At 38.5% G+C, this 22,419-nt stretch overlaps 3 protein-coding genes across 3 annotated transcripts in view; all 3 read left to right on the plus strand.

Moving 5' to 3' along the window:
* capn1 (calpain 1) overlaps nt 1-15,393 on the plus strand; it is a 34,742-nt gene extending 19,349 nt beyond the window's left edge. Inside the window, exons 5-22 of the mRNA XM_036562101.1 lie at nt 4,561-4,694; nt 4,944-5,112; nt 6,315-6,398; nt 6,622-6,707; nt 6,789-6,863; nt 7,475-7,635; nt 8,732-8,892; nt 9,003-9,014; nt 9,354-9,565; nt 10,803-10,842; nt 10,974-11,039; nt 11,123-11,180; nt 11,343-11,407; nt 12,451-12,519; nt 12,949-13,027; nt 13,306-13,422; nt 13,596-13,654; nt 14,095-15,393. Coding sequence (XP_036417994.1) covers nt 4,561-4,694; nt 4,944-5,112; nt 6,315-6,398; nt 6,622-6,707; nt 6,789-6,863; nt 7,475-7,635; nt 8,732-8,892; nt 9,003-9,014; nt 9,354-9,565; nt 10,803-10,842; nt 10,974-11,039; nt 11,123-11,180; nt 11,343-11,407; nt 12,451-12,519; nt 12,949-13,027; nt 13,306-13,422; nt 13,596-13,654; nt 14,095-14,121 — 1,674 coding nt within the window. The 3' untranslated portion in view covers nt 14,122-15,393. The remainder of the gene's footprint in view (nt 1-4,560; nt 4,695-4,943; nt 5,113-6,314; nt 6,399-6,621; nt 6,708-6,788; nt 6,864-7,474; nt 7,636-8,731; nt 8,893-9,002; nt 9,015-9,353; nt 9,566-10,802; nt 10,843-10,973; nt 11,040-11,122; nt 11,181-11,342; nt 11,408-12,450; nt 12,520-12,948; nt 13,028-13,305; nt 13,423-13,595; nt 13,655-14,094) is intronic.
* An 834-nt stretch (nt 15,394-16,227) lies between these two features.
* On the plus strand, nt 16,228-17,671 carry dusp19b (dual specificity phosphatase 19b). The gene is made up of 4 exons (XM_036562104.1): nt 16,228-16,571; nt 16,675-16,721; nt 17,006-17,158; nt 17,289-17,671. The coding sequence occupies exons 1-4, from the start codon at nt 16,358-16,360 to the stop codon at nt 17,469-17,471; spliced, it is 597 nt and encodes a 198-aa protein (XP_036417997.1). The 5' UTR covers nt 16,228-16,357; the 3' UTR covers nt 17,472-17,671.
* Nucleotides 17,672-17,799: 128 nt separating this feature from the next.
* Nucleotides 17,800-22,416, plus strand: LOC118801738 (gastrula zinc finger protein XlCGF57.1-like). Its single transcript, XM_036562102.1, has 5 exons — nt 17,800-18,106; nt 18,360-18,600; nt 18,686-18,816; nt 20,689-20,782; nt 21,002-22,416. The coding sequence occupies exons 1-5, from the start codon at nt 17,945-17,947 to the stop codon at nt 22,171-22,173; spliced, it is 1,800 nt and encodes a 599-aa protein (XP_036417995.1). The 5' UTR covers nt 17,800-17,944; the 3' UTR covers nt 22,174-22,416.
* The last annotated feature ends 3 nt before the right edge of the window (nt 22,417-22,419 follow it).

A 22,419-nucleotide genomic window follows, 5' to 3' on the forward strand; every position in this document is an offset into this window, starting at 1 on the left:
GTCGTCTGTAGAATTAAGCCATAAGAAAAACCATAGAAATCAGAGTTCAGTAGTAAAATGCTACGTGTGAGCATTACAGAACCTTACCCTATAGCTTGCATTTTTTCCTGATGGTAACCCCCCGATCAACATGTTTTGATGATTTTCAAAGTGAAAATAAGTTAACACATCCTCTACAGAGAACAAACTTAAATATGTTATAATAAAACAAATCATATGTGCACAGGCCACATTTTATATTGTATTTATGTTAAACTTAGCAAATAAACAGTAATTGTGCATTAAAATGTGTAGACGTGTTCTCGATAGAGGACATGTCAACTTATTTTGGTTTAATTATTTTTTATTGAGACGCATTGTATTGAAATTTAGATTGTAAGGATTTCAGTACTTCCATTTTCAAAACTTCCATTTTTAGCAAATGCAAAAATATCAGCATATTACAATGTATGCTTGAAAACAATACAAGTATGTAAAACACAGGAGAGACAGACATACTAAAAATAAAAAGCAAACACCTTTTCTACCTAAAACTCTCCGCATAAATGCTGCGTTATCCGTGACGAAGCATCTAAATGCACCATTAAACGTAACCACAGTTCATTGAAGGTAAGAAACCAAGCAGTTCCAGATCTTTTCAAATTGACTGTTAACTTGTTTTTTCTTAGAAAATCAACAAAATGTAATATGATCAGGGGTAACCAGACTTTTTCATGTGACTGTAATTACCTATAATTACTATCTATCTTTAGGTAACTTTTGTAATAACAGTTACAATAACTTTATTCTGCACAGACAGCATGTAACCCTGTTCCAGTTATTCAAGCTCGACAAACTTCTTTTCCGTTTTGCTCATCCATTTTTAAACAGATCTTATGTACTGAATTTTCTTTGTTTCCTTTGCGTAGACCCCAGAACTCATCGCTGGGCTGAAAATCTAGGTTAAAGTCAAGTGTTATTCAAAGTGATCTATGTGTATAGTTAATTATAGCTTATACAAAGAGGGAACATCCACAAGTAAATAAGCGTAGTCTGTTGTATTCATTTTTAACTAAACATAGATTTGAATGAATGTGCAGTAGTAACAACTAAATAAAAAGTGAAGCAATAAAAAAAATAATATGGCACATGAAAAAGTATCTGCGTATATTTAAGCCCTTAACAAGCCATTTTATTACACACTTCTGTAAGAAAAAGAAAGAAAACCTCCATTAGTTTGTATTTAAGTACCTGTAGCAACTGAATAATAAGCCTTTGTATGAAATAAACCTGGAATGTTAAGGGGTTAAATTATCACAATATTCAATAATATCAAAGCTACTACACACAGAGAGACTAATGTATGTAGATGAGCCAAAAGGATCTTACTGAAGGGAATCCTTTGAGACGTTCTGATTGAAAGGGTTCAGAAATGCACTTAGTCAACTGTGAAGCTCTAATGGAGCTTTTTCCTCAGGATGTGTTTACAGTAGAAACATGAGCTAACATTAACACTGGCATGAATGAAGCTGGTCTATGTTTGCTTTATTCAGCATTATAAATGCAAAGCTCTTTCTTTCAGAGGCTCTTTCCTTGTTGTATTATGCCTTGGCTCTGTGTGTGTGTTCTTGTGTTTCAGAGTGCATCTTTACTTGTGACTTATTTAGATGTAATTAAAAGCAGACATGTATGGTTGTTTGTGTATGCATTAATGTGTCCTTGTAGTTCAGAGCAGTTCTTAACTATGACTCATCCAGACGTAATTGAAAGCAGGGATATATGTGTGTACCAGCGAGAGAAGCTTCAGTCTGTTTTAATCTGTTTACTTCTTTCTTGGTGCATCTAATGGCCTGAGTAGACGACAGCACAGTTCTCCTAATCCAATCTGCCTCCCACAAACCTTACAATATAATCAACTTCTCAAACCAGCCTGAGCTCAACTAACCAGGCCTTAGCTCAGTAAGAGAGAATGCACCCTCACAAAGCTGACACTGTTAGCCTGTTGCTGCATTAGGCTGGAAAGCTGAAGCAAGAGTTTACACTTAAAACTGTCACAGGATCTTATAGAATGTAGATGAAGCAACATAAGACCAGCAGCTAAAAGAGTTAGAACTTTTTATAGAAGATCATATCAGTCAGTAGAATTTTAAATGGTCAAAATATGGTTTAATTAAACAGTGATTTCCTAACGGGTAACATTTAAGCATTTGGCAGATGCTCTGATCTAGAGTGACTTACAATGTTAGTCATGTTACAGAGGTAGGTGTTCAGTTAGGAGTCTGACCTGTTGACTCTTATTGGTATAGAACAAACAGAAGGAACATGAGGCCTTGTTCAGACAGGCAGATTAAATCCAATTGTTCTGCAGACAGGACAGATTTTCTGCAGTCTGAATGGCAGAACGCCACATGAAATCTGACTTTAAATCAGATTTAAGCCACATTTTGTGGTTTTGGAGTTCTGGGTATGTGACTCACTTTGACCCGTCAGTTTGAATTTCATGTGTTGTTTAAATCGCCTTTTGGGGTCTGGTGGTTCATGACATCAAAATGTGTGACAAGAAAGTCAGTGGTGCAAATTATTAACTTAAACACAGTGAGTAGAAGCTTTTGACAGATGTTTAGGTAACTTTTTTTTTACTTTGTATGTTGTTTACAGGGGTTTGTGAACTTTTTATATCCACTGTATGTAAAATTTTAATATCAGTTAACTGTATTGGTTAACCAGTTTTTCAGACAGAAAGCAAGCATAGAAGACAGCAGAGAGGATTGTATGGCATGAGTATTTTCAATAAAGCAGCAGACAGTGAGGGCAGAGACAGAGAGAGAATGATGTGGCTGATGGGTTCAAGAGAGGCATTTTACTGAGACAGATCTAAGCAGTTGGACACGATTGTGTGTTCCTGTTAGCAGCCCAGAGATCAGTGTGAGAGCACCACAGCCTCTCTATCTCTGTTTCTCCCCCTCCTCTTTCTAGCAGAGAGATGGCATCAGTGCCCCAGAGCATGCAAAATTAACTCCATGCCTTTTCACAGTCTGCTAGTGTCGCTGCACCTGAGTGCCTATCTCAGTTCCTCTGTCATTTCACTGCTGTTAGTGATTTACATCTCTGCAGTGAAACGTGTTTGTTAATTGGATGTCTTGAGTGTTCAGAATGCAGAGTTGTACAAGCCATTTTGTAGCAACCTTTGCTAGGTTGGACAAGCTTTACAGAACTCAAAAATCAAGCAAAATTCCCATTCAACCAAATTAATTTGGGTCAGAGTTGAGGTTCACTACACAACACTGAGTTTGCAGTTTAGAGTGCCACACTGCCGAGCTAGATTAAGTTAAAGCTAAGTAAAACTCAGACGTTTAGGAACCACAGTTATTTTGCCACCTTGCTTCATAAAAAACAAACAAAAACAACAAACAGAAAATACTCTGTTCTTTTCCAGTGGTGTGACATCTCACTCACATGCAAAACAAACATAATTTGAATTGATCTACACTCTACATTTCTGTATTTGGTTAAAAAGTGGGTTGAGTGCTATAGTTTCTCATTAGGTTAAATAGGATTTTGGTAGTGTTGTCCAAACTGCACCATTTGCTATAAAACAACACCTTTGTGGGTGGACAGACAGTTGTATTTTGATGTGATGTAACAGTCTGTGATATTCATGTTAAGGGACATGTCCAGTCCTGGGTCCTTCTGGCAGACAGCATAGCAGACATCGGCGTTCTGCATAATTACGCACACCTGATTCAGCTCATCAGCTTGGCAAGACTTTTGTGTTAAACATAGTGTTGGGGGCATGTTCACAACATGCTCATTTGTAATTGTTTTTTTTAATGGGGGAGACTTGTTTTATGTGCACTGCCTGTTTTTTTATTGTGTGGCACACTCAAGTTCCTTGTCGAAAAAAGTTAAAGTAGCTTAAATCATCATACTTTTTTCTGTGCCATAATATGACCAGTCATATCAAAGATAAGGTGGACCTTTAGAGATGGTTGTAGTCCAAAATCACGATATAAATAAAATGCATCTTTTTGTTTTTGCTAGCAGTTTGGTTTGCCAGCAGCACTGTATTTGCTAGCTGTAAAAGTAGTTAAACTCCTTGCCTGTACATATCAAATTGATAGCTTGCAAGCACAGTTGACTGACAGTTGCAGTGCTGTTGTTGCTTAGCAAAAGAGAGACACGTAGCATAAAGGAAGCATAACACACGTTGACCTACTCCCTTCCTGTCTTAGGGTATTAAAATGAATGTTAAAATGTGGCTTTTATAGCCGACACACCAAACTGCTAATGTTGAAATGTTCTGAATGATGAATACTGTTGCAGCCTCAGTCAGCTGCTTACTCACCCAGCGCTAATGTAAACTAGTCTGCTCTCGCTCACCCGGTGCAAATGTAAGCTAGTCTGCTAATGTGATCATTGTTAGCTGCTTAGGGGGAGGGCGAGAACAGTTATGGGATTCCCTCTCTGTACACAGCCTGTTCTGTCACTGTACGGTGGTCATTCTGCCACCTGCTGGTTGCTTTCTATTTATCTTGGTTATTTTTCTCTCTCTTTTTTCTGTCTCTCTCTCTGTTTCTGTAGTTTTGGCAGTTTGGCGAGTGGGTGGAAGTGGTTATTGATGACAGACTGCCGGTGAAGGATGGGAAGCTGCTGTTTGTTCACTCAGCGGAGGGTGGGGAGTTTTGGAGCGCTCTGGTGGAGAAGGCCTATGCCAAGTAAGACCAGGGCCTGACTTCTTAATAAGATTTTACTGCAAAGTAAATCACTGTTTTAAGACCTTTTAGAAAAAGTGCAGTACAGTGTCTGATTCAAACAGTAACATTCATAATAGACCTGTTGTAGAAATATGCCAATGAATTGATGCCCCAAAAGGTATGAACAGTTATAGCTGAACAAGTTCTTCTTCAACTAAAAAGAGAGATAATGGCTAGTAATTTGTTGGTAAATTATGTTCTTTCCCCCAGGCTGAATGGCTGTTATGAGGCTCTCTCAGGTGGCAGTACATCAGAGGGCTTTGAGGACTTCACTGGTGGAGTGACAGAGATGTATGAGCTGAGGAAAGCTCCATCTGATCTCTACAGCATCATTCAGAGGGCTGTGGAGAGAGGATCTCTGCTCGGCTGTTCTATAGACGTCAGTATCACACATCTGCTCCATTCGTAGAATATTTCAGAACAAGGGTGACCAGCATGGATTCTGGAGGACCACTGTAGGGCTGCAGCCGTTACTAGACAAACTTAATTGTTGTTGGTGATTATGGAAAAAAGTCAGTGTGTTATTTACTTAAAAACAGCTGTAAAACTCTATAACAGAGCTTCCCGACCTGTTTTCTAGTCATGGCCCGCACAACTGACCACAAAATCTTTTGCAGTCCACAGGAAGATTTAACTGGCCCAATCATTTATAATTTCAAAGTTTACTTAACTGTATTATGTAATCACACAATAGTAACACAATTATGGAGAAAAAATTGTTTGTAGCAATTTGAATTACATACAAAACAAACGTTTTACTTCAAATGTAGACATAACTAGCTACCTATATCAGTTACATCTATTATGGGTTTTGCTAGACCAATCACTGAGCTGGACTTCAGTATTTTTTATGTTTTATCTTTACAAATGATAACACAATAATGTTTGCCATATAAAAAATGCTTTTAAAAATAAATAAATAAAAATGACTGACAGCAGCCCCCTAGCAGTATACCAACCCACCTGTTGAAAACCACTGTTCTATAATGTTGTTATTTTGTGCAGTATAAAAGAGTAACTTGTTTGCCGCACAGACAGAATGTTGCATGTTTGTGGTGCTTTAAAAGGAGCAAAATGAGGAAACTGCAGAGAGCATAACGGTTCAATGACTTATTTCAATTAATAGTTAAATAATTGAATGATACCCTGTAGATTAGTGGATGTAGTGAATGAATACAGCATACAGCAGAATTTACCGTTTACTCTTCTTAATTTACCATCTCGAAATCAGCTCAGGACAGGATTGCAATTGCCTTATAACGCATGTTGAATAAGAGTGATTGCTAAACTGCAGAACTGTCTAACATCACAGGACTAGTGTTTTAGGTCCTGTTCATGCCTAATCATAAATAAGCCTTCAAGTGTGACATCTCCACTCAGTAAATTTAGTCTTGTAGAGCTGTGATCACAATTTACTGTTACACGCTACAGTACATGCACACTGATATGTACACTGACCACATGTAGTTTAAAAAAAGTTATCATCATTATTATTTTGAGAGAGCCTTGAACAAAATAACTGGAAAGCTTGCAAATCATGATCTTTGTTGTAGTGAAAAGTTTTTTCTTTGTGTTCCATAGATCACCAGCAAATTTGACATGGAAGCAGTCACCTTCAAGAAACTGGTTAAAGGCCATGCCTACTCAGTGACTGCGGTAGATGAGGTGAGCTGGTGGGCTTTTAGTGAATGAAGGCTAACCATCAGCAGCCAATTGATAAATTATGAAAATAATTATTGATAAATATCCAGATTTGTATTATTTAATTCCACAGGACAGTCTGGGACAGTTTGCATTTTAAAAATCTGAAGTAAAAGCACCTGTCCATTTCACATCCGTCACTGATAATATGAATAATTCGATAAGTGTGTTTTTGTTCACATGCTAGGTGGTTTTCAGAGGAACCCCCACCAAGCTAGTACGTATCAGAAACCCTTGGGGAGAGGTGGAATGGACTGGAGGCTGGAGCGACAAGTAAGAGCAGATAACGTCTTCAGGCAGAAGCAGAGGCAGAGTGTTAGTGTGCACTGCTAATCGCTGCTGTTGTGTTCTCAGTTCTAGAGAGTGGGACAGTGTGGACCCGTCCACCAGAAGCAGGTTATACAACCGCAGTGAGGATGGAGAGTTCTGGTGAGTTTGCATGTGATTTCTGAAGGTGATTCTGAAGGTCCTCATTTTTTTAATTAGTAAACTGGCTAGTGACCCAAGGCTTTCTCTTTCTCTCTCTCCCTCTCTTTTTCTTTATTTTTCTCTCCTTCTCTTTTTTCCATATTTTGTTATCACATCCTTATTTATTTATTTATTTACTTACTTACATTGTTATTGAGAATGATGTATCTATATTTATTTTTCTTCCTTTCTCTTAGTCTCTGTTTATATATTTATTATTTATTTATGTTATACATTATTGGCTTTATCTGTATTTCTTTCTTTGTCTCCCTCTTCTTTCTCATTTTCATTCATAATTTTCCTTCTCTTCCTCTTATTTATTTTTCATAATAATATATATTTATTATATATTTTTCATAATAATATATATTTTTATTGTTCATAATATGATGTATCTGTATTTATTTTTCCTTCTTTCTCTTGCTCTCTCTGTATGTATTTATTATTTGTTATATTTTATATGTGACTGATTTTATAATTAACCAAATTCCTTTCTTTATTTGTTTATCTGTATTTCTGTCTCTCTCTATTCAGTTATTGCTGTTTTTCTTTTTCTTTTTTGTTTCTTTTAGGATGTCTTTCAGGGATTTCCTGCAGGAGTTCAGTAGGCTGGAGATCTGTAATCTGACGGCGGATGCTCTGGAGATGTGTCAGGTGAAGAAATGGAGCACATCTCTCTATCAGGGCGAGTGGAGAAGAGGCAGCACTGCTGGAGGCTGCAGGAACTATCCAGGTGTGTGTTTAGGTGTATATTAGTGTAGTATGAACGCATCAGGTGTTGGAGAGGCAGATCTATGAAAATGGATAAAAGTAAAGACAGAATTCAGCCTTCAGTAGTACAGCTCATTTGTCGTAAACAATGCACTACTGCATCACTTCACCAAGCAAACCAAAAAAAGAGAAATACATTTGTTTAAACATTTACTTTCATGTACGTGCCATCATGTACTTGGTATGTTGAAATGTAGATCATTATTAATTTCACCCAGTTATGTTTTTGGCTCTGAATGTCTTTTTAAATTGAGTAAGATTTTGACAGTGTACTCAGATTTGCACACTTTCTCTGTACTTTTTTCATACCTGTTTATGTGTTACACCCAGTGTGTATTAATGGTTGTCCAGACTAGTTAACTAATATTCCACTAGTTAAAGACAGTGTCTGAAAGTGATGGAAAAAATTGCAATAAATAGGCAGGAGAACAGAAAACAGAAAACAAAGTACTTTCTTATATAAAGTAAAAACTACATGAAATGAACGCAGTTCCACTACAAGCTTTGTAAGACTGTGCTGAAATACTGCCTCATAAATTAGACTGGTTAGATTTCAAGAACTGCTGGCTATGATAGGAAAGAACCATTTGACTGACATGCATATCGACCAATCACAGACTGTTTACAGCAACAGTCCTGTAAAAAATAAATAAATAAAATTAAAAAAAAAACAACAGACTGGAGGTAGCAGTTCAAACGAAATTCAGAAATAACTTTAAAATGAGATAGTATGAACGCTTTCTGGTTTAGTGACTATCTTGCTCTGAAAACTTGTTTAAAGAGACACAACTGCTTGCTACTAGCATTTAGCTTAATAAGCAGTCATTCCAGATACAGATCACGGAAGTACAGAAATCTAGAGCCAGTTTAAATTCTCTGTTGAGAGAGATAAGATCCTGAGAGCTGTGGTGATTTTAGCATGCAGTTTACTTCATGCAGTCTGTGTACCTCTGTGGGCAGAGTGCCACAGTATAATACAACAAAAACTCTTTTGCAAAACTCTTCCTAAAGTCTGAGTTCTGCTTCCTTTTTTGCTCTCCTTCTCTCACGATCCTCAGCTACGTTCTGGATCAACCCTCAGTTTAAAATCAATCTTACAAACCCTGACAAAGTGGGCAGCTCCGACTGCAGCTTCCTGGTGGCTCTGATGCAGAAGGACCGCAGGAAGAAACGGAAAGAAGGCAAAGACATGGAGACCATCGGCTTCGCCGTCTACGAGGTCAGAGCTGAAAGATTCGGATTAATGCAGCTCTAGAGATTAAATGAAGAGGTTTCATGTGATTTTCTGCTCTAATGTTATGTTTTGGTCTTTTCTTTCTCCTTTTGCAGGTTCCTAGAGAGGTATGGTGGCAGCTGCTCAAGGCTGGGTTAAAAGTTGGTTAGGGTATCTGTGTATAATGTACTCACATCACTATTAGTACACAATATAAATGACATACGTAAAGATATGGGGGGAGGGTGACTTAAAAATAATTATTTATTTACTCAGTTACTGTCAGTATTCCAAAATAATAACCATGTCTATTGAAGATATATTCTTAACTGGCTCTTGTTGCAAATTATTTGCAAATACAATTTGAAGAAAATATGTTAAAAAATTGAAAGATGTTTATGGAGTCAATGTTATTGTCAAGTCATAAGCACTGTTCTCTACTCTTGTCATCTGTCTGTGTCTGGCAGTACATGGGTCAGTCAGGAGTGCACCTAAAGCGAGATTTCTTCCTCACGCATGCGTCCAGTGCGCGATCTGAGCTGTTCATTAACCTGAGAGAGGTCAGCTCCCGTTTCAGCCTGCCAGCCGGAGAGTACATCGTCGTCCCCTCAACGTTTGAGCCACAGAAAGAGGCTGACTTTGTGCTCCGTGTCTTCTCGGAGAAACCTGCTGACTCACAGTGAGTAAAGGAGAGAGACAATCGGGGGAAAAGAGTCCTGGGTCGGAAATTTAGATGGTTTGAAAAATTTGTCCTTTTAAAGCGATGGCATGGCCTAACCCCGTGTGGAAAATAACTGTGGTCATTTATTCTTTTATTTTATTCATTTATTTTGCTTTAGCTTTAATTTTTTTAGTCCCAAAAATAATTTATACACTGTTTCTTCTGATAATTTTTCAACGGTTCCTAAACACCGAAACCAACACAGAACAAAGCACATCAAGTTGAAGCTTAATCTATGTGAAATAAAAGAACATAAGAGCACAGTTCCATAAAAGTTGTGGTAATTAATGTGTAAGTTAATTAACTGTAATTAATCTAAAAAAAATCTTAACTTGTCTGAGGCTGTTTTGTCTGTGTCCGCTTCACCTGATTCCTTTTGCCTGAGGCTGTTTTGCCTGATGTCCAGTTGTACGAGAGCTATGATATGAGGACAGTATTTTTCATTTATTTAGAACTGAAGCTATTTTTTTTGGATGTCTGAAACCTGACGCTGTGATATGAGGATGTGCTAAAATGTACACTGTACTCTTGGCAGCTTTTACAGGCGTAATATCTTCTTGCCAGGAAGGCACACAGTGTTCTGCCCTCTAAACCCTGTCTGAGAGCTTTCAACCAGTGCAGCTCCTAAATGTTCAGCTATGTTCTTGTGTGGGAATACTAGCATCACATTGTAGTTTGCATTCACACAGTTTTCCCCAAACATAGTATCACATCCAGTTACTCAACCAAGGCATGTTTGCTTTGTGTCCAATGTTTGCTATGTAAAAATGGACAACAGTACATCCCATAGCAACAATAACAGCAAACATCTTGAAGCCTGAATTTTGTCCGTAATTTTTTGTTAAAATTTTTCTAGATAACTGTGCGTCACACAATGTCGGCAAACACATAAGCAGTAAGTCTGTTACTTATTGCAACTTGACACAGTTTGAGGCAAGTGTGTTTAGACGTAGGGTTTGCACAATGCTACTGGATTGGGTAAAAGTGTCAGTAGCTAACCTCAGACATGACACATGTCTTGGCTGATTGGCTACATTTGGGGGAAAACTGTATAAATTAGATTTTTGGTTGAACCATCACTTTAAAGCATTCATGAATTACATTGTTGTTATTGTATTTAAAGTACAGTTGCTGTGGATGTATATAATGCTATATGTTTGAATGCTGACCCAAAGTCATTTCCTTCTTGCTCTAGAGAGCTGGATGATGAGGTCACAGCTGATCTCCCCCCAGAGGTGAGTTGGGGTAGTGCAGATACACAAATGTAAAACGTAAAAGCACCGTGAATTAACACATGCCTAAAGGAAAAAGTAAGAACCATGTACTCTCTCTCTTTCTCTCTCTTGTTGATTCTTCATTCTCTCAGAAAAATTTAGATGAGAGTCAGATTGATGCCGGATTTAAGAGTCTCTTTAGGCAGCTGGCTGGAGCGGTAAGAACAAACAGGATGTGTTCTGGCAGTACAGATGGCAAAATATAGCAGTGCTGTTATTTAATCACTGTGTTTGTGTTCAGGACATGGAAATCAGTGCTACTGAGCTCCAGACCATCCTGAACAGAATCATCAGCAAACGTGAGTATGATTGATAGAGAATTTGCCCTTCACAATTACAGCCACAGTGACAATCAAAATTCAGTTCATACAAGGTGCTTAAAAAGCATAAAGTAGATGTTGTGTGCTCTGTATAAGTGAATGTTCGCTGATTCAGAGATAAATCTCCCACTGTTCTCACAGACAAGGACCTGAAGACGGATGGCTTTGGTCCAGAGGCCTGCCGCAGTATGATTAACCTCATGGACGTATCCTTGTTTTAACATTTAGATAAGTGGGTTCGCAAATGTCTATAATTACACAGAATTATGTGCAAAATAAACAACGCTTATTAGAGATCATATCACTCCTGAACTGCACTGGCTACCTGTATCTTTCAGGATAGATTTTAAAGTTCTACTACTAGTTTTTAAGGCTCTAAATGACCTTAAAGCTCCCGCTTAGATCACAGAATGTCTGTCTGTTTATGTTCCAGCATGTGAACTTAGATCTGCAGATACCGGCCTTCTGCAAATCCCTTCTGTCAAACTCATTCAGTTATTATGCTTCGAAACTGTGGAACTCAATTCCATCTTTTATTAGACAGTGAAGCTCAGTGCTCAATTTTAAGAAACATTTAAAAACCTTTTACTTTAACTTAAAACTCTTTAACTTAGCATTTAATTAAAATTTTCATTCTTTTGATGTTTATCTTTTAATTTGAGCTGTCATTTTCTTATATAATTTAAAATTACTCAATTTTATTATTACTCTTAAGCTTTATTACCTGTTTGTAAAGCACTTAAAGCTGCCACTGGCATGAAAAGTGCTTTTTAAATAAAAAATTATTATTATTATTATTATTATTATTATTATTATTATACAAGCAAAAACACCAGTATAGGAGGCTACTATAAAGGCTAGTAACATTAGCTCCTACCTAGCTTCCTAGCTAATGTCACCTCAGCACACTCTTTACTAAGTAATAATTCAGAAAATACCGTTGTAGTTCACTTTCTGGTTTACTTGTTGGTCGTGTTATAGTGCTTGGAAACCTTTTCACCTGAAAGAGTTAAGAGTTTGCTAAATTATTGTTGGTTTCAGCTCAAGTGTTCCCAAAGACACAGGAGACCCCTTCAAGTACCAACACACTAGATGTTTCTAGTGCCAAAAACCTAAATAACCTAAAACCCTAATGCCCTAACCCGTCTTCCTTTGTTGGCTGTTCTGAAATGTGTCTGCTCTAGTCTTGTTGTCTGTAGGGATGTCTGTCTCTTGTCTATGGCTTATTTTCTTTGATAGCTGTGTTCAGACTGATGGCAGTGGTAAACTGGGTCTCACTGAGTTCCATGTCCTGTGGGAGAAAATCAAACGCTATCTGGTGAGATTTGTTTATTCATCTATCTGTTTGTTTGTTTGTTTACTGTACCTATTTATTTATTGATTTGTGTGCAACTGGTTCATCACCAGTGCTGTGGTGTAAATTTCATCAAAAGAGAAAGTCTTATTTTTCTATGTGCACACAGCACGTTCTGTATTACAGTGTTTTTCTCCACTTTTTATTGTTTCCCTTTTCCTGCCCCCTAAACGCAGCTTATGAAACAAACTGGTCCCATGTTTGTACTAAATTATATTCCTGATTAAAAAGAGTTAAAAATGGAAAGTGCTTCTTTAGCTCAGGAGATATTTTATAGTACTCAGAGTTCACAAACTACAGTAGAGGTGAGTGGCAGCAGGTTAACTTAACTCTTTGTTTGGCTATACAACCAAGGTTCATCTCTCTCACTCTTTCGCTCTCTCTCTTTCTCAGACAGTGTTCAGGCAGTTTGATCTGGACAAATCCGGGACTATGAGCTCATATGAGATGCGCATGGCTCTCGAAGCAGCAGGTGAGCCCATCCTTCCGTCCATCCACCACTCCTTCTTTCATATTGTCAATCTGTTCTTCCTCCCTCCTTTATACCATCCATCCATCCATCCATCCATCCATCATCTTTTTTTATCCTAGTTCCTTTTTTCATATTATCTGAACTATCGCATCTAGTTACTCATCCTCCTATCTTTTCATTTTCTGTCTATTCTATTTTCTTTCTGTGGTCAGTTACGATTGTGTACATGCCCAGGGTTCTGTGCTTGGTTGTAAACATGGTTCCTCTCCTTTTCGCAGGCTATAAGCTGACCAATCATTTATTCCAGCTGATCATCCTGCGTTACACAGAGGAGGACCTGACTGTCGACTTTGATAACTTTGTCACCTGCCTGGTGCGCTTGGAGACCATGTTCAGTGAGTGGACAATGCAGACTCTCAAATTAGCCTAAATCCTAATTAATGACTGTTTTGCAGGACATTTATCCATAATAGATTTATCCATAATACATTTCATCGTAATTTAATGTTGTTGTTTAATGTGTTAACCCCTTTTTGCTCACCAATCTTGTCCCATTTTGTTTCCACAGAGACATTTAAGACGTTAGACACAGATGCTGATGGATACATATCCCTAAACTTCATCCAGGTTTGATCCTTAGCTTCTTGTTAATTACAGGCTTGATAATACTTTTCTGCCATTTGATTATATATAAATTGATTTGTATTTGCCAAACTGTAATAAAGTACAATGGTAATGAAATGCTCCAGTGTTTTACAACCTAATCTGCCCATATGCACTTTTAAAAGAAGCCTATGGGCAGTTGCTTCAACTACATTTGAGTGTGTCTGTGTGTCTGTGTGTGTCTGTGTGTCTGTGTGTGTCTGTGTGTGTCTGTGTGTCTGTGTGTATGTGTGTTTTGAGACAGTGGTTATTCTAAACACATGGAAATGTGTAATTATTGTGTGTGTTAATCATGTTCTACAGAAGCGACAGATAGATATTAGGTTGAAAAATAGTGGTGTATATACGTTTTAATATGATGATTTTGTATGGGACTGATTTATTCTATTTCTCTATCTTTGCAGTGGATATCTTTGACCATGTTTGCATGAACAGACGGACATACAGATGCCTGTATGCCTGCACTGAGACCCCCACACCCCTCCCCCTCGTCCAGAAGTGCCTTTTTCTTACACTTTATTTCTCAAGGTGATGGGATCAGTCAGGGTTTTATTTGTCTCTCTGTATCTGTTTGTGTGTTGGTTTAGGGACTGATCTAAGGTTTTAAGGTTTTAAACTATATTGGTTCATAGAGAACAAAAGCCAATCCGAGGGCATGCTAGAATAAGCCAAAACCCTTGTTATGATAAAATCATAGCATGTATAGTCATCAGTCTCAGCTAGTGTTTTTGACAAGTGCCAATCACTCTAGACTCTAAGGGTGTTTCATTTGTTTACAATGTCTGCAATGCCAAGAGACACAATATACCAATCATACTTGTCCAGTGAGACAAACAGTGACCATTACCATTACCTTACTGCCAGACCTAAGCCTGTTTACACTTTCTGTGCCAAAAGGATCACTTCTACGTCTTCTCAATCTTAATCTACCAATCAGTGCCAGTGCCACCGCCTGAGATGGAGTGTGCAGCAACTATTAGGGATCTGATCAGATTTCCAACAGGAGCAGACTGAAAAAAAATCTATGTGAGCAGTGACACTTAAAGCACAGGTCTGTGTGGGATTTCTGGTGCAATTAATTGTTTATCTTTGGGTTTTTTTGTATTTTAAAAAGTATTTTTTATATGAATCACATTCAGAATCATTCATACCTAAAATTCTAGTTAAAGAATGCATCTTCTGATGCTCAGTCATTCAAGCATGGTGACAACAATCATAGCAGTTTTTTCAACCAGATCTCTTCTCTCAGTAGATTAAAAATGCCCCTTACATACAGCAATGTATGGCATGATTTCTGCATCAGGAACAGCATGCTGGAAGCACTTATGGCTGGATGTATTGAAAGTGATTTATTTGCATGAAGTCAAACGCACTCTGAAATTCTGCCTCTTCTTATGCTGCAGTTCATACAGAGCATTTTCTGATTCATATACATTGCCCAAATGTTCAGTCTGATTAAACCTTCTTGCTTTGATGTGTATTGTGAAACGCAAATGGCGAAGACAAAATTATAACAGATTCAACTGTGGATGCAGAGATACATTAGATTAAACGGAAACAGATGACACAGTGTATTCTTGCCAGATGGCTGCAGTATAAGAGATTTGCAGATATGTAATCATTTTTGTTCTTTCCGTGACCGTGCCTGTAGGGTCACGTGTTCTCTATGCCTTTTAAATACTCTGATCAAAAGGTACTTTCTGGATTTTGATTTTTTTAATAATAGTCATGTTGCATATGTGTTGTGTTATCAATAAATACATTTTTTAAAAAGACATTTCTTGTGTATGTTCATGGTTGGCACAGAGAATAAACCTGTTTGAGTTAAAAGCACAGCAAAAAACATCAAAATGTTTATTTGTACATTCATTTTTGGGTCATTTTGCACCAAAATAAACCAGAGAATTTGGAAACTGGAAATGTAAAAAATGGTACAGCATTAGATTAGTCTAGTAGTTCAACCTCCACTCTTAGTAATCAAGTCCTTATTCAGTTGAAGATGTGATGGCAGTTGAACAGATGAAGTCTGTGGAGCTGCGGGCAAGAGTTTAACACCAAAGATAAACTATAAACAATGGAAGATAAACAGATATCACTTGTAACTAGCATGTAGTTTCTAGTACAAAGTCTGACATAAGGATAATAAGGAATACTACAGATCATATAAAAATTAATAAATATTCAGCCTTAACGACAGCCATCGTATAGAAAGGGGGTCTATGATCACGTGCCAAAATCATCCGGCTTTATTGTGATTTCACCATTTAAGGGAAAGCATTATCGATAAATGCAAAACTATTTTGACACAAACTAACGTTACACACCAATCAAAATTACAAAATAAAAATCAAACAAAACTATAGATTTTTATTTTGTAATTCAAACACTACCACAAATACTGCCCACACCTGATTAAAGGAAATATGCTTCTTGAAGCCAACAACAATGCGAAAGCAATATTTATACCCAAGTGGAAACCAGAGATGAACGCTTCAACACCGTAAAACCCATAGTAGCTGTTGTTACTTCAGGACTTCTATTTTGTCATTAATGGCGTTCCAACGTTAACGGTCCGGTGTGGTTTCCAGATTCTTCTGTAACAGTTCCCAGCTGCGGGCCTGGACATGGAGGGAACTGTAAACAGAAGAATATGAGAATCAGTCCGTCATGAAGTCCATTGGGCAAGAAATCTGCGGTTTCTCCAAAGCGCGTCTGAAGAAGCAGAGCACCAGAGTGACCACGGTGACCGGGAAGGTGTTGTTGGAAAGGCGCAGTGGAGACGACGTTGAAGTGACTGAGGCCGGACAGGAGGACTGTGGGTTCGTTCAGGATCTGAGTCTAGACCTGCAAGTGGGAGTCATAACACCATTTCTGTTACTCTGTAAGATCTAGATTTGTATAAAGACCACAGAATATTTCCTAATATAGCACAGTGGCCTTGTGGGACACGCTTACTTACTCTGCTGACTCTTATTTCCTACCAGCCTCACAAGATGCGGCCAGTGACATTGAGACTTTGCGGAGATTCAAGGTACACACTTAAAAAAAGACAGTAAAGAGAACGGTTCCGTTTAGAACCGTGAGTGCTATACAGAAGTATTCCATGCTTATGTGGTTCTTTGCCTGGTGAAATACGTTAGTTCTCCAGATTGATGGAAAATATGTTGCATATGGTTCTTTAAAGAACCCTATTTGAAAATGGTTCTATATAGCAGCAAAAGTTGGATTTTGCTATCGTTATAAGCTTGACATCGCAATAATAGAAGAATCCTCTTTTAAAATGAGGTTATTTTATTCCACTCTGCTTGTTTGCAGGTCACTCATGTGCTGAACGTTGCCTATGGAGTAGACAATGCCTTCCCTGAGCTCTTCACCTGTAAGACTGTCACCATGCTGGATCTCCCAGAGACACAGCTCACCTCTTACTTCCCACAGTGCTTTGAGTTCATAGATCAAGCCAGAGAACAGGTGTGTGTGTGTGTGTGTTCTCACACAAATGACTCGCATGCTTCAATTATACTCATGTTACACATATCCACATATACAAACACTACACACACACTGGATTTATTCCACTTTTTTGTTGTCTCCTTATTAGGACGGTGTGGTGCTGATCCATTGTAATGCTGGCGTGTCCCGCTCTGCCTCCATTGCCATTGGTTACCTGATGGCACGACAGAAGATGCCATTCGAAGAGGCCTTTAACACAGTCAAATCAGCCAGGCCGTCGATCAGGCCAAACCCCGGATTCCTCATACAGCTTAAGGAATATCTCCCATGAACCTTGTCATTTGATAGCATTTTGGCAGATTATGGAGTTGGTATCCATTTTTATTTCAAAACTACTAATTGTCATAAGCTGGCATAAGGTTGTAACAGCTTGTCAAGTTAGACGCATGGCTGCTTGTTGCATTCTTGTTTGTTGAAATAAACGATTTCATGTTCATCATTACATATTAAAAACAGAATAAAATACACACATTTATGTTTCGAATAAGAATTGCGTGAAAAACAGGGCTTGAGTTGAACTAGATATAGGGACCGGCCCCACTTCTTGTGATTTTGTGAATATTTCTGATTGTGGACTTTTATTTTGAAGTTGATTCGCTACGCGCTGCAGGCTGGAAGTGAACGTTGCTTGGGAGGAGGCAACACGGTGGACAACTAAACAGTGAAAAAACAGTTTTATGACTTTTTGACTCAACTAAATTAGTAATTTCCCGAAATATACTGGTGATATTTCGTAGCAGAAGAATGCTGCGCTCTTGTTTCTTACAGAAACAGCTACATTCACTCTTGGACTCGTTGGTTAAGGACATAGTTAATGAAATTTGTGAACTTGACGACGTTTCTGTTTTGAAATATGTCAACGGAGCGCGACCACCAGGCGACGACAGGCCTTTCAGCGCCAAACTGGTGAGTATCTGAGCTTCATTTGTGTCCTGAGCATTCAAAAAGTATCTTCGATAGCGTAGTTTAAAATTCACAGCGGTCTGACTAGCAAACTAGCCTAATTGGACGAAGTTTTCCCGGTCCACCTTAAATAGTGCAGCAGTTACGTTCTGGTGCCTGAGGATGTCCCATTTAAAGTGGAACGGGAAAATTCGTACAAGCAGCTGGCGTATAGGAAGCTATCTACAGCCTCATAGTAATTTGTCTTTATTTTCAGCTGAGGGTCACGACCGCCTTGGAAAGGCTGACAAAAGGAACAGTCGACCAAATTAGCCAACTTTTCTGTCGACTGTCTGCTGGAGCTCAAGCCAAAGGTCATCTGTCCTACTTAAAAAGACAGAAGTTGAAGAGAAAGTGGATTTCAGCGGAAACCAAGCTGGCAAAGAGGAGTTCAGTCCAGCCCAGGTCAACAGGAGGCCAAGCTCAGAGTGTTGCAACAGATACAACAGCGCCTGAGGGTATGTGAGGGGCTTTTGTAAGGTTGGCTACATATAGTATACAAACATAATTTGAAACTACAAATGAAATGGAAATGTCTTGCAGAGAGAGAACTGAGTGAGGAAGACCTCATTTCTCAAACTGAGAAAGTCAGTGGAGATATAGATCCATCTTGCTCCTCATCAGAAGACACAACGCTGGACAAATCTGCGGGACCTTCTTCTCAGACTGTGGAGGTATACATCATGTGCACTATGACAGCAGCCAGTGTGGCTTTCTCACACTTCATTCTGTGTTACGCAGCATTTTGAATTAGAATCTGGCTTTCTGAGGAGTCTCTTTGGGACGCGTCCAGATTTGCACATCATGAGACATGCACAGCCTCACATTATAAAACTGTTGTGTCGTAAAGTGTGTTTTAAAAAAGTACAGTACGGTTTTATGGGTGTAGTGATCTCATGCACAGGCACCTACAGACGCATGTAGTTTGCTACATGCACTAACATTGACATCTTGATATATTCTACATAGCGATACAGTACAATTTGTCAGACATATTCTCTTATTTGCACTCTGACACTGGCCAACTCACTCTTCACAAGATGAATCCATTCAAAACAGCAAATCTGGTCAAACACAGCAATCATACAAAGGCCTGCAGGTTCTGTCACAATTCAAACAATATAACAGTATGAGATTGACCCACATCCATAATACATTACATCAGTTATCATAAGCAAGTGTAGTACAGGTCTTGTATGTTGAATAGTGAACACATACACTGAGGTACATGTGCTTACAGTAAAAACATGCATACGCAGAGCTTCACATACATGTTCATTTATCCTGAAATGAAATTTGAAGGCAGCAACCAAAGCTTAACAATATGATGAAAAATGAACAAATAACACAACATGTACCAAATGTCACACCCATAAAAACTTAAGCATGAAAAAAGCTAAAATCCTACTTATACATAGATAATGACACAGGATGCTCTTTAATTTTACTTGGAATAATGACTTATTATTATTACTATTATTATTATTATTATTATTATTATTTATAGAGTATTTTTCATACCACTGGCAGCTCAAAGTCCTTTAGACAGGTGACAGTGTTTTACAGTAAAAGACAAGACAATGACAGATCAAGTTAAAAAAGAAATACCAAAGATGCTTTTAATTGAACGCTAAGTTAGAGATTTGTTTTCAAATTGTCAAACTAATGACATCACCTAGAAGTAACATGTAAAAAGAGAATAGCAAGGGCCCTGAAACTGAACCCTGTGGGACTCCACAGAAAGTCCCTTTGATGAATGATATCCCTGTGAAACCAAGACTTGTCCATGCATTAAATATGATTTAAACTATTCTAAAACAGAGCCTGAGAGGTCTCCCCAATATTCACAGTGGTGTATTAGAATCTTGTGATCAACAGTAAGACCATAATAAAAAGGATTTTTAGCATCAGAGCTGAGCCTGAGGTCATTCACAACATGAACCATTGCTGTCTCTGTACTACAGTTAGAACGAAAACCTGATTGAAACTTCTTATATAACTTGTTTGATATTATATATGCATTTAAGTGTTAAAGTAACTTTTTCTAAGACTTTACTTCAGGAAAAAAAAGAAGATTAGAAATTGGTCTAAAATTATTTAGTATGAACAGATCTGTGCTACTCTTTTTCAGTAGGGGCTTCACCAGGGCAGTTTTAAAAGCATCTGGAAAAGCACCTGTTGACAGAACAGTTTACAATAGTTAAGACATCATTTTGAACGAAATCAAAAATCATCTTAAGGAATGAAGTATGATCAGGGTCAAGATTGTGCCTTGCTGTTAAACAGATGGACTCTTTGGAGTTTGATTTGATTTAATGTTTATTTTTCACATAAAATATTTCATCAATAGAAATATATTGTTATAATTAATGTAATGGTTAATAAGTTACCAGTATTTGCGCCCCTTCTACCCCTTCAAATTTCTGATTTTGTTTTTTTTTAATCTTTCAGGAGAGCTAAGCTCCCCTGACTCCTTTGTAATTTGAGCACTGATTTGTGTTCTTGCATTTTGCATTAGCCTTCACAAGATTTGGTGTTTTTTACAGGCTGCCTCTGTTCAGCAGAAGCCAGTGCTTAAGGTTGAATTGGACCATGAAAAGGAGCAAATGAAACGTTCTACACAACATCATGACCAAACAGGTGTAGATTCTTGTATGTTTTAATATAAAGTCAGCATTAGGTCTGTTTATAATGCTTGAAGGCTGGCTTTTATTTGCATGTTTAAGATAAAAGCCTTTTTTTTTTTTTTTAAATTTACCTTCAGGATATAATGGAGCACTGGTGCAGTACAATGATAGATATGTCTGTCTTTGGGAATTGTTGAATTTCATAATGTGAATTGCTTTTCTGAATTTGCAGAGCAAATGGCGCATAAACAAGGAGAGTCTGCTCAGCCCCTCAGTAAAGAGGAGAATGGTGTGCGGCCAAACTGCACTCAAACAAACAGTGCTGACACACTCGAAATCAAGATTTCAGCACAGTCATTAGAGTTGAACGTTGGCACAAAAGAAAACAGTGCTTCTCGTACACAGGGAACACCCCCGAGAGCAGGAAAGGCTTCAGCAGGCACCTGTAAGGAAACATCAGCACGGAAACGAATTAAGTGTGAGGCCTGTAATAAGACGTTCACTTACCTCAACAACCTGAAAAGACACCAGAAGACATTCCACAGCGGACAGACTCCACATTCTTGCAAGGACTGTGGAGAACGTTTTGGCAGCAAACGGCTCCTCCGCGTACACCTCAGAGAGCACAGAGTGGACAAGCCGCATGCGTGTACTCTTTGTGAGAAGGTTTTTCGCCTGCCCAATCACTTGAAGAAACATATGACCAGCCACACTAATGAGAGACCATTCACGTGCACCACCTGTGGCAAGACCTTTGCCTTGGTGAGCACCCTTAAAGCTCATGAGAGGACCCATAGTGGTGAGAAGGCATTCATTTGTACACAGTGTGGCATGAGTTTCCTTACAAAGTCCTACCTGGACTACCATCAGCGAGTCCACACTGGAGAAAAGCCCTACACTTGTATACACTGTGGCAAAACCTTTGCCCAAAGGAGCAACCTCAGAGTGCACGAGAGGCTGCACACAGGCGAAAAGCCATTCCACTGCAAAGACTGTGGTGAAAGCTTCGTACATGCCAACAGCTATAAATCCCACAAACAGCTACACACGGGCATGAAAGCCTTCTGCTGCGAGCACTGCGGCAAGGGATTCCGCCGGGGAACGCACCTCAAAACTCACCTGCTGACCCACACAGGAGTTAAACCATTTGAGTGTGATTTATGCCCAAAGACCTTCACCCTCAAAGGCTCATTAAAGGCCCACAGGCTCACTCACACAGGAGAGAAGAGCTTTGTGTGTAACGTTTGCAACAAGAGCTTCACGCAGGCTAGCTCTCTGGGAAAGCACAAGAGAACACACACAGGAGAAAAGCCATATCTCTGTGACTTCTGCAACAAGTCGTTCTGCCAAAGCAGCCATCTTCATTACCATTATCGGGCTTCTCATTCTGGGGCAAAACCTTAGCTGAAGCTGCAGCTGAGAGATTTTTACCTAATATGCTATTTACACTGCTTGATATTTGTTTTGATTACAACCTGTCCATTTTTTAAAAAAAATAAATCTGTTTACATGTAATCACTGTGTCCATACTATTCTTTCATGATAATTTTATGTCAACAGGATATTTAGAACCATCCATTCAGTACCAGGAGTCAGAATTGGCTTGACCAACACTTAATGTCAGAGAGAGTTGCACAATAAAAGGAGACA

The sequence above is a fragment of the Colossoma macropomum genome, unplaced genomic scaffold, assembly GCF_904425465.1.
Source record: "Colossoma macropomum unplaced genomic scaffold, Colossoma_macropomum, whole genome shotgun sequence".
NCBI classification, from domain to species: Eukaryota; Metazoa; Chordata; class Actinopteri; order Characiformes; family Serrasalmidae; genus Colossoma; species Colossoma macropomum.

Bases quoted from the DNA above. Each gene is read 5' to 3' on its own strand.
- dusp19b (XM_036562104.1), top strand. From the start codon at position 16,358: ATGAAGTCCATTGGGCAAGAAATCTGCGGTTTCTCCAAAGCGCGTCTG. The intron at 16,572-16,674 runs GTAAGATCTAGA...ATTTCCTACCAG, and splicing joins AACACCATTTCTGTTACTCT to CCTCACAAGATGCGGCCAGT. The intron at 17,159-17,288 runs GTGTGTGTGTGT...TCTCCTTATTAG, and splicing joins TAGATCAAGCCAGAGAACAG to GACGGTGTGGTGCTGATCCA.
- LOC118801738 (XM_036562102.1), top strand. From the start codon at position 17,945: ATGCTGCGCTCTTGTTTCTTACAGAAACAGCTACATTCACTCTTGGAC. The intron at 18,107-18,359 runs GTGAGTATCTGA...CTTTATTTTCAG, and splicing joins GGCCTTTCAGCGCCAAACTG to CTGAGGGTCACGACCGCCTT. The intron at 18,817-20,688 runs GTATACATCATG...TGTTTTTTACAG, and splicing joins CTTCTTCTCAGACTGTGGAG to GCTGCCTCTGTTCAGCAGAA.